General features: G+C 41.4%; 1 protein-coding gene across 3 annotated transcripts in view; it reads left to right on the top strand.

Moving 5' to 3' along the window:
• The window catches only part of CAMK1D (calcium/calmodulin dependent protein kinase ID), a gene marked incomplete at its 3' end in the record, with an annotated part of 347,164 nt that overhangs the window by 289,404 nt on the left and 45,661 nt on the right, over window positions 1–12,099 (top strand). For all 3 annotated transcript variants that reach the window (XM_084254292.1, XM_084254294.1, XM_084254293.1), the window contains one exon: window positions 9,378–9,516. In XM_084254292.1, coding sequence (XP_084110418.1) covers window positions 9,378–9,516 — 139 coding nt within the window. The remainder of the gene's footprint in view (window positions 1–9,377; window positions 9,517–12,099) is intronic.

Below are 12,099 nucleotides of genomic sequence, written 5' to 3'. Positions count from 1 at the left end.
TAGAATTTGTGGTACTACATTTTGAGATACTTTCAGGTTTGACCCTTCTTAGTATTTACATTTCTAACCATTTATAAACATCGGATATATAATAAGCATCTGTCCTAAAGGTCTCCAAAGCAGCAGGGTGGGTGCAGGTAAGTTTGGGATCAGCATCAAGGCAGAGGAAAGTGGTGGCCTATATAGTGGATTTGACAAAGCCTTCAGCCAATTCAGGACTCTCTGGGGTCGGGATGGCCCTTCAGGGATTTTTCCTGCCTTGAAACATTGGAGTGAGGGTGGGCGTTACATCCTCTCATTATCTGGTCTTTGGATGTGAGCTGTCCCTAGGGACAGAGGAACTACTTTGGGCAAGTCGTGCTGTTTTGTTTTTAACCATCCTTGTTTGTAAATTCACAATATAGGATTTCTCCCCTCAGGTGTGGTCACAACAGTTTTCCCACCACCAATGTACCCACAGTCCTCTACCACTCTGGCACGCTCCTCACACCCCACCCCTCCATACTCTCTACCCTCTCTCTCCCTTCCTGAAGGTCTCAGATCTACAGTCTGCTTTCAAGGGTCAGTCTTACAGTTTGTCTTTGTCTGATCCTTTGTTTGGTTTCTCTGTATTCCACATGTAAGTAAAACTATCCAATATTTATCTTTCTCCTTCTGGCTCCCTTTCCTTAGAATAATCCCCTCCAGTTCCATCCATGTTGCTGCAAATAACAGTTTGTCTTCTTTATCGCTGAGTAATATTTCACTGTGTAGATACACCACATCTTCTTGATCCACTCATCTGTTCTGGAGCATTTAGGTTGTTTCCTTATCTTGGATATTGTAAATAGTGCTACTGTAAACATAGGAGTGTAGGTTTCCTTGCAAACTAGTGTTTTTATGTTCTTTGGGTGATACCTAGGAGTAGAATTGCTGGGTCATATAATAAATCCATATTTAGTCTTTTGAGGAATCTTCACACTCTTTCCAAGCAGTGTTCTTATGCTAAGGGAAGTGCCTTGGAGAGATTTAGTCAATAGTCTTTATCAGCCACCACTTGTGCGCCCAGGGTGCCCTGACGGGGTTGGGGCACTAGGCACCAGACTTCAGGAGCCACTACATTTGCCTTTGGTCCTGCAGTTCTCCCATTGTCAACCTCAGCTCCATGTTGCTTTCTCTCTACCTCCACCCACTCCATCTTTTCTACCCCGCTGATTTATTTATTTTCAGTTTTTAGACAGCTTTATTGAAATTTAATTTATGTATCATAAAATTCACTCACTTTAAGTGTACAATTCAATGATTTTTAGTAAATTTACAAACCATCCCCTCAGTCTGGTTTTAGGACATGTTTTCATCACCCTAATAGCACACTCCCTTTAGAAAAAAAGTACCTGATATATTTTGAAGTAAATCACTCTCAGTTTCATGAGGCAATTAAATTCTTAACTGAAGGGATCTATTGATAGGAACAAGAAAAAACTCACATTCATATGAGTGAGTGAAGTGCCATTTAGCAGTTATTTGAGGTCACATAATCCAAACCTTGAAGATAAAACTATCTAAAAGCTGTTTCCAGAGGAAATAGCTCCACCTCCCTTTGTTAAGTGATCTATTCCCAGAGGTTGTCTAAGCATGCCACCCTTGACAAAGGGCCTTGTTCTACTTCATTCCTCAAGAGAAGAACCTGTCTTAGAGCTGGAGAGGGAGTAGGGGGTACGGGTTAAATAAGTATAAATATGTGCAGGCTGTCAAGAACTGTCTGAAAAAGCAAATGGTAGCTCCAAAGAGAGATCATTGTATTGCTTCAAAAAGAGGAGAAAGAAAAGATATGAAGAAGATGGAAATGAAAAACCCAGACAAAGAGGGGAAAATGGCTTTTAAATGGGCAAGACCAAACACTAGGCTTTTTCTCCTCTTGTTATAATCCTATTTGCATATACGCAAATTGCATCTTGCATATAAAATAATGGATCTGGGGCCTCCCTGGTAGCGTAGGCGGTTAAGTGCAGCGCTGTGAAGCTGACGCAGCCTCTGCAGCACCAGTTTGAACCCTGCCGGTCTCGGAGCAACCCACACAGCGAGCAGACCTCTCCTGTCTCGCCCGCTGCTCCCCTCAGCAGTGTATTTCATCAGTCTGCCTGTTCTGTTCCCCACTCTGTCTCTGGTGGGTCCTCTCACCCTCCCACGCCTCTAGCCTATACCCCGATTCTTGTATAAATAAAATAAATCTTTAAATAAATAAATAATGGGTCTGAAAAAAGAAGAGCACATTTTTTAAACAAGTGGCATATAATCCATGTACCATAAAAATACCCATTTGAGGTATATAAGTGAGTGTTTTTCAGTATATTTACAAGTATACAATCTCCACTATATGCTTCCAGACTACTTTCATCTAAAATAAACTGGATGCTCATTTATGGCCGCCCCACATTGTGAACTCCCCATTGCATCCTCCCCCAGCCTGTAGCTACTGTTAATCTACTTTGTGTCTCTAGTGTTTTCTCCTGGACTTTTTATACAACAGGATCATACATTGCATGGCCTTTCGTGTCTTATTTCTTTCCCTTAGAATAATGTTTTCCATATGTTTGTAACATTGCAGCGTGTATCAGTACTGCATTCCTTTTTATGACTGAATAATAATCCTTGTATGAGTTATAAGCATATAGATATAGATAAAACACATGTTGTTTATCCCGCCATCAATTGATGGGCATTTGGGTTGTTTCCACTTTTTGGCTATTATGAATAATTCTGCCATGAAATTCATGTACAAGTTTTTTTTTTTTATATAACCGTATGTTTTCAATTAACCTAGGAATGAAATTGCTGGGTCATATTATAACTCTATGTTTAATTTTTGAGGAACCGCCAAACTGTGTTCCCCGGAGTGGCTACACCATTTTACATTTTCGCCAGAAATGTATGTGGGTTCCAACGACGCCACGTGCTAACCAACACTTACTCTGCTTCTTGTTTGGTTTGCTTTTATTTTATAGCCATTTTTCCTTGTGTGAAGTGGAAAGGTATATTTGAAAAGACACTGGCAACAAAGAAAGGTGATCATTAAAACCAAAGGTCAAGTTCCAGGCTTGAGGCTCTCACTTCTGTGCCCATGACACTTCGTTGTCTGTCAGTGGATAGACTGGGTGGCCCCTGCTGCTGAGGGCCATGTCACCTGTGGGACCCAAAGGTGCGCATTCTGGCCTGGCTCGTTGAGTGGGGCCTGCTGTTCCATAGACCCAGATGAACCGAAGCTCAATCATTGTTTCCAAATACACACACACACACTCCTAACCTTAAATACTAGAGAGAGTATGTACTGAAGAGGAAATAATTAAATTATTCTGGTAGCATGAAAGAAAAACTGTCTCTACCTAACACATTTTTTTGTGGGTTTTTAGTTTTGCTGTATATGGATTTTTGTCAGTGTTTTTTATTTTTCCAAATATCAGAAAGGACAGTCTGAGAAAGAACTTTCTTCTAGAAAAAGATGAATCAAGGATAGCAGCTTTGTTAAATATATGTCCTATGGACCCAACTCAGATGGCATTCTAAACTTCTAATCAGCTTTGCAGTGTTTTTGTCATCGAAGATGCATTTGGTATTTGCTATTACCTATAAAGGTAAAACTCAAACTACTAAATCTCAGATCTCCCCACTAGGAGCTAATTCCTAAATCTCTCCTTCCTGCAGGAATCAGCTAACATTTTTCTGCAGTTCAGTGAGTGCCACACTAGACACGCAAGCAATAAAGACCTCTCCTTCTAGAACCTTCTCTAACTGCTGATTTCTCTTTTATGATGCCACAGGATTCTCCAGCTGGGGTCAGTTTGGCAAGGCTTAGTCACTGGGACTTTCCACTATGACAACTGAGAGCTGCTTTCATGGCTTCTCAAATACAGACTAACCACTCCCTGCTGGGAGGCAGGCACAGAGAAGGTGCTTACAGGACCTTCTTTCATTGACTGTATTTCCCTGAAGGAAGTTCACAAAAAAAACATCCTTTTGAGAAATTCAAATTATGGGGGTTGGCGTGCTGGACTTTTTTTTTTTTTATGGAAACAGCAAATCAATTTTATTTCTATTTTTTTAATTTTGTATATTTTTTACATCATTCTTCATTTTTGTGCAATGTACGCTTTCTCATCTCCATTATAGTTCCTGTGATATTCCTACCACCAGTTCACCCTTTACCCATGTACCATCACCATAGTTCTTTGTGCTTTTCCCACCCCTGTTTTGATCCTACTCCCCATTCCCTCCCTATAGAATGTCTCTAGTTTAGAGATGCCTATTGATTTTGATATTTACTTTATTACTTTTATTTTCCTGATCCCTTACTTGGTTCCCCTGCATTTCTCCTAAAAGTGAAACCATCTGGTATTTTTCTTTTTCTTTCTGGCTTATTTCACTGAGCATGATCCTTTTTAGCTCCATCCATGTTGCTGCAAATGGCATGAGTTTGTCTTTTTTGATTGCTGAGTAATATTCCATTGTGTATATATACCACGTTTTCTTGATCCAGTAATCTATTTTTGGGCATTTGGGTTGTTTCCATAGCTTACCTATTGTAAATAGTGCTGCAATAAACATAGGGGTGCAGGTGTCCTTTTGAATTAATGTTTTTGGGTAGATACCTAGGAGTGGAATTGCTGGATCATATGGAAGCTCCATTTTTAGCAGTTTGAGGAACCTCCAAACAGCTTTTCATAGTGGTTGGGCCAGTTTGCACTCCCTGCTGGGCTCTTTTAACATGACTAAATACTCCCTTAAGACAGCTGGGTTCATACCACCCCACACACATCAGAACCATTTACACTGTATTCTACTTGTATGCATGTTAATTCCCCTACTGGACTATGGCCCCTTGGAAACAGGGGCAACATATGACTGGCTTGAGAGGAGATTTCATGATTTGGTGAAAAAGAAAAAAGTAGAATGCAAATAAAGTAGCAAAAATGTTTTGCTTGTCAATGAACTCTTAAAAAAATGTGTTAAGAGAATATACATCCAAAGATAAGCTGCATGAGTATGGAAGATATAGTATGTCCCCAGTGTGTTAGTTTGCTAGGGCTGCCATAACAAGTTCCACAGAGCAGGTAACTCACAATCGAGATTATTTTCTCACAATTCTGGAGCTGGAAGTCAAAGATCATGGTGTCAGCAAGTTCGGTTTCTCCCGAGGCCTGTCTTCTTGGCTTGTAAATCGCAGCCTCCTCACTGTGTCTCTCTCTCTGTTTGCATCCCTGGTGTCACTCTCTCTCTTGTAAAGACACCAGTCTTATTGAATGATGATATCCTTAGCCTTACTTACATCTTTAAAGGTTTCCATTCCAAATATTCACATTCTGAGGTACTGGGGTTAGGATGTCAACCTATGAAATGTGATGGGGTGATCAGGTGGGAGTGGAATGTAATTCAGTTTGGTTTTTTTTTTAATGCAAGAACTGGGGTACAGGCCAGAGGTGTGGGGGGGAGTGAGAGGATTCACCAGAGACAGAGTGGGGAACAGAACAGGCAGATTGACTGAAATACACTGCTGAGGGGAGCAGTGGGCGAGACAGGAGAGGTCTGCTCGCCACATGGGATCCTCACCAGCCGGCGGGGATCTAACCAGCACTGCAGAGGCTGCCTGCAGCTTCACAGCTCTGTGCTCAACCACCTGCCCCACCAGGGGAGGCCCATGTAATTCAGTTTGTTAATGCCAGATATTGAGAAGCAAAGTGTCATGGAAGACAAGGGGTTAAATTGATGTGCTCCCACAAACTGGAGAGGCATGGGTTTGTATTTTGGAAATTTAGACGTGTGAAATTTCTAGACAGGAAACCTGCAAGATATTGTAAATCTGAATTCTAAGAATAAAGATATTTTTATTAAAGTAGGATTTTTGAAGCAGGAAAATAGAGGGCAGAGGTTACATGAAATGTACCCTTAATCTTCCCAAAGTGGGTGAGATAGGCCCCCCAGGAGCAGGGAAATGATATGGGGAAATATGGGAAAGCAAAGCCAAATGAAGGCACGAAAATTGAGAGTAAGGGCCTGGGAGGTGTGTGATTATTCCTTGCAGCGGAGGGAATCTTGAGAGCTGCCAAATTGGAACTTGATTGAGGAAAATACTGAGAAGATAAACTCTTTTTTCCTCCAGGCTTGGAGAAAAAAAAAAGAAACATCTGCCTCTAGAATTTGTGGCTTCATCATTGAAAAATGCTGTTGGTAGCTTCTGTTAATCGCAGCTTGTATGTTTCAAGAGACCCTTCCCCTTAGGACTAAATGTAATAGAGGACATGGCTTGTAGAAAACAAACATGTATAACCAGACTTGCTCTTGCTCTTGTAGCCATGTCACAGGGTATTTTCCACTGTTGCTGCATAGTTATATGCCAGCCTTTGTGAATTTCAGGGTTTATTTGCTGTGATGCTGCTTTTTTATTACCTAGCACCACTGCTAATATTTCTCAGTCTGCTCTCTCTAAAATTAACAACACTGTGCGGCAGGGGAGAAAGAAGTTTTCCCTGACTCTTGTAGGGTCTCTGGCTAGGTTTGAAATTAGGTTGACACAGAGATTAACAGGAGAAATACACAACTTGCATTCAAGTTTTACATGTACAGAAGAGCTTTCGAAAGAGATTAAAGACCCGAAAGTAACCAGAACAGGGAGTTTTTATACCTTTTAGACAAAGAAACAATAAATTTGTGAAGAATTGACAAGACAAAGGGTTTGATCTAGGGGTATTAAATTGTAAGGAAGTGTCTAGTAAGATAAGGGTTAGTTTAACAAGGGTTTGCTTGCACTGATTCCTCTGGGCTAATAAGAGTCTGTCCCTAGGAGAAGGAGCATTTATTTCCTACCTCAATACAGAAAAGGAGAGAGGAGGGATCTCCATTTACTGCTACTTTAATTGCAATTGCCTGAGGTCCCCCAGCAGCCTGCAGAATAGAGGATGTGAGTAGTGGACAGACCAGGTATGAAAACATCATAATGGGGCCCTCCCTGGTGGCGCAAGGGGTTAAGCACAGCACAGTGAAGCCATCCTCAGCCTCTGCAGCACGAGTTCGATCCCCGCTGGCCAGGGAGATACCTTACATGGAGCAGCAGACCTCTCCTGGCTCGCCCACTGCTCCCCTCAGAAGTGTATTTCAGTCAGTCGGCCTATTCTGTTCCCCACTCTGTCTCTGGTGAATCTTCTCACCCCCCACACTCTGGCCTGTACCCCAGTTCTTTTTTTAAAGATTTATTTATACAAGAACCGGGGTACAGTACAGATGCATGGGAGGGTGAGAGGATTCACCAGAGACAGAGCAGGGAACAGAACAGGCAGACTGATGAAACACACTGCTGACGGGAGCAGTGAGTGAGACAGGAGAGGTCTGCTTCGCCATGTGGGGTTCTCGCCGGCTGGCTGGGATCAAACCCACGCTGCAGAGGCTGCGGACAGCCTCACAGTATGGCGCTCAATTGCCTGTGCCACCAGGGAGGCCCACCCCAGTTCTTATATGAGTAAATAAATAAATATTAAAAAAAAACCATCAGAATGCTAGTAAGGGTGTCATTATTGGAAGGTGGGCCAATGGTAGAGTTTGTGGAAGGACACTCTGACTGGCACTGATTCCTCTAGGCTAATAAGAGTCTGTCCTTAGGAGAAGGAGTATTTATTTCCTACCTCAATACAGAAAAGGAGGGAGGAAATAAGAAGCTGGCATATATGGACTCCCAGTAAATGTCGAATGATTGATTACATCAAGTGGATGCACCCAGGGTTCACCTTGCCCCAGGCAGCACTGTATCTCTTAGAGTACACCCTCAAGCTCTGACATGTGTATACATTGAAACTCATTGGAAGGAGGTTCTAGCAAAATTAAGACTGGTGAGAAATTGGCATCAGTTGCTGAGAGATGTCTTGGGATTTTGGTTATCTTAGAATGGATCATTAAGACAATATAATTATCAAAATATAGTTTCTCCCCTGTTGTTGACATTTCTTTTCAGTCTTGGAATGCTTGTATTTCTCCTGAGTGCCTTTCTTTTCTTACCTAGACTGGTTGGGTTGCTTTGGAAATAGACATTATCCAAGTATAATGTAGCTTGGAATGACAAGGTAATGGAAGAGATTCTAGCACATAGGCCTTTTATAACTGCAATTGTGTTTTCTTTATTAGTTTTTTTTTTTAAAGAAGGTTTCAGTGGATCAGTTATTGCACATTAATTGCCATGACTTGCAGAAAATGAATCATAGCTTTGTAAGCATGTTGCTGCAGGGGCATGTCTCTAACTGTATCTATTAAAACTATAATGTTGTTTATGAGACTATTTTATGATTTTAATATTTCAAGTTTATTTCTTTTTTCATTATGCTTTTGGAAATTTTGTTTCTCTTTTATAAATAAAACATAGTGTTAATATACTCCTTGAAGCTAATTTCTAAGGTGGTATAATTATTTGAAAGAACTCCTTGTTTTTCTTAGAGAACTATCTCTACAAATTTGAAAGTTAAAGTATTAGTTGAATTGTTTCTATTAAGGGTCATGCAGTTCTGTTGCTTTATTGAACACACAGCAACACAAAACATCAGAGCTGAAAGGGTTGAGGAAGTTTGTCCACCAAGGTTTTTTGACCATTGCTATCTTAGGCCCTGTTTCCATAAACACACGAAGAATGTTTAATAAATATGAAATTCAAAACAAATTAATTATTGTCACCAAAACCCAAAGCAAAGCAACGTGATAGAGTATGTAATAATACTTCTTTTCTAAGTCACATGTGAGTTTCAGGTTCTGTTGCCTGCAAGGGCATATTCCTACCCTCTGTTGGAAATAGTTGACTAGATTAGCTCACTCATCACTCATTTTATAGATTAAAAAGACTGAAGAATCTAAAAGTCTAAAGAATCAAGGGCTGCTCATACATTTAGAATATTGGGAACAGAGCTTAGATAAGAACTCACATATCTTGTTGACTACTCAGTGCTTTACCTACACCCTACTACCCACCCCTCCAATCCTTTAAGAATATTCCCTCATGCAAAAGAGACATCTTATCCAGCCTCATCTTTCTATTGTCGATAATGCTGATGTTCTGGAAGGTTATTTGACTTTATGTTGTCATAGCAGAATGAAGGTAGAGGCCAAGAAATACCTCATAGATTTGGCTAGTCTGTGGATCCTGGTTCTTTTTTCCCCCCTTTATTTCATTTTCTACATCTGTATTCTCTTGATATAGAAACAATTCCCTTCTATAACTTCTGGGGAACAGGTGGAAAGAAAACTAAATCTGAAAATGCTTGCAATAAAATTTGTACCTTTTATAATATTGAAAACTCTTACTAATGGTTTTCCTTGAAGAATTCAACAGGTCTTCTCAAACTTTAAATTTGTTCTTTTTTTTAAAATAGTGTATCTGGTGGAGAGCTGTTTGATCGGATAGTGGAGAAGGGATTTTACACAGAGAAAGATGCCAGCACTCTGATCCGCCAGGTCTTGGATGCCGTCTACTATTTGCATAGAATGGGCATTGTCCACAGGGACCTCAAGGTAAGACTGTCACTTAGTTACATTCCTCAGGTGTTCTCCAACCCACAATGCACTTGTCTAAGAGGATGGGCTCCAGAGGAGGCATGGAGGTGGTAGATGTGGGTGGAACAGAATGTGGGCATTTGTGTACTTTTAGTTGCTGGGTTCTTTGGGAAACCCAGAAGTAGCTTGAATGAAGATGTAGATCAATGGGACTAGCCATTGTTTGGAAGATTTTATGACATTATAGGCCAAAACGTCATAGGGAGGTGGGTGGGGTATTGCTTCAAATCTGTCTTAAAGGTAATTTTGTTCAAGACATGCAGGCAATGAAGACCCTTTCCCCAGTGCTGTTCTTCTCAGGCCTCTCCAATTCCAGCTATGTGTCAGCACAACACTCTGTGAAAGAAAGGGGTTGGTAGGTAAAGGGTGTGAAATGAGAGCAAAGGGAAATAAAAGGTTAAAGAGAAAGATAACTGACCTGTAACTACAGCCTTATACAACGTCCTGTACATTCTTGTCGCCCTTTACCCATCATCACTGAAGGGGTGGACTCTTACTTGGGCACCTTGGCATTCCATTCCTCCCTGTGTCTATATAGGTACCAAAAGGCTGTTCTCAAACATACAGACCAAAGGGGAGACAGTGAACATGTCTACCTGAGAAGCAGAGGAAAGCAACCCTGTTGATTCATGGTTTTATTTATTTTTTTAAAGATTTATTTATTTATGCATACAAGAACTGGGGTACAGGTCAGAGGTGTGGGGGGTGAAAGGATCCACCAGAGACAGAGTGGGGAACAGAACAGGCAGACTGACTGAAACACACTGCTGAGGGGAGCAGCAGGCGAGACAGGAGAGGTCCACTTCACCATGTGGGTTTCTCCCTAGCTGGCCAGGGATCGAACTTATGCTGCAGAGGCTGCGGACAGCTTCTTAGTGCTGTGCTTAATCCTTTGCACCACCAGGGAGGCCAGATTCATGGTTTTCATGTTGCTTCATTCTACAGCAATTCCACATCCATCCCCCAATCTCCCTACGCCAATCAAGATAGAAATTTCTCCCCAGCACACATATCCACCGCTTGTATCATAAACACAGGGATTATAACATACTGAGGCTATGCAGTTCATGATTATTGGAAATCTAAATCAATTCAGAGATTAAATCACAATAAACATTCATGAAAACAGGATTTCAGCCTCTGCCCGCAATCTGGTAGTGGTACAAAGGTACACAGAGGTGGCACTTTTTCTTTCATAAGGACTTCTCCTTTTACAAGGACTGACTGCAAAGTTTTCCCTTTTTCTCTCCAAATTGCCATTTCCATTGATTAGGATAGCGCTCCCAAAAGTTAGAATTGTCAGAATTCTACAATTGTCAGAATACATCAGAATTGTCTGGAAAACTTGTAAAGAGATGGACTACTGACCTACCCAGAGGTTCTGATTCTGTAGGTCTGCAGTGGGGCCCAGGAACTTGCATTTCTAAGCGCTGGCCAATGTTGCTGGTGTTGCCTGGGAACCATCCTTGGAGAACCGCCAGGGGGGCAGGCTCTTAGTGTGTCTAGTGGAGAGCTGTTTGGCAATGTTGATGGAGTCCACAGGCCTTTGTCTTTGGGCTGTGAGCAGAATTCGCTGATCTCCAGGACTTAGAGGTCCTTCAGAGGCTCTCTGTGTCCTCTCCAAATGCCAAGCACGTTTCCTTTCAGAACATGCAGGCAACTCTCTAAGCAAGGTAATAATGCAGTAACTGAGGAGATGTGATGTGAAGGGCTGGTTCTCTGTACTTATTAGAAATAATTTCCAAGCAGATAAGCCATTTCCTACAGGGGTAGTATTTATTTTCCTCATAGCACGGTGGATTGTCTGTGTGGGAGATATTGTATTTTCCTCCCACATAATGCTTTTGGAGAAGTACTTGGAGCTCCCAGCCTATAGAACTTTAACATTCCCAACCTAATAATTGCACAAAGAACATTGCCATTTTAGGACCTTTTTGTAATCTCTTTTCAGAACACAGAGGATTTTGATCTATGTGGAGGAAGTTGGGGTTGGGATATTGAATTTTCATAAACGTGTAAGAAAGTGAAAAGAAACAGCAATTTAGGCCAGAGCAATGGAGAACAAGATCACATTCATTTTGATTAGGGCTCAGCCTGGGACACTGTCCAGCTATATGAGTATAGCCCCTTTTCTGTCCAGAGAGGTATTCTATGGCTTCTTGCCCCAGGATGCCACAGGAGACACTCACGTGTCCTGTTTGTGAAACATGGGCTCTTGACTGGAAATGTCCATGATTGTCCCTTAAGTTAAGACAAAGCTTCTCTCAACATTGACATTGGGAATTGCAACATTCTTTGTTGTGGGGACTGCACTGTGCATTGTAGACTATTTAGTGGCCTCCCTAGCCTCTGCTCACTAGATGTGAGTACCTCCCCCAGAGTTGTGACAGCCAAAACTATTTCAGCATTGCCCAGTATTCCTGGGGGGTTGGGGGAGGGTAATGGCAAAATGCCCCCAGTTGAAAATACTAGGTTAGGATTATATATAACATTAATTTTACAGGAAATGTTGATTTGGATCTTTTAAAACCTTATGTGAAC

The sequence above is a fragment of the Talpa europaea genome (genome assembly GCF_964194135.1).
Source record: "Talpa europaea genome assembly, chromosome: 14".
Lineage (NCBI taxonomy): Eukaryota > Metazoa > Chordata > Mammalia > Eulipotyphla > Talpidae > Talpa > Talpa europaea.
The sequence above is the reverse complement of the archived record's forward strand: the minus strand, read 5'-3'. Positions and strand labels throughout refer to the sequence as shown.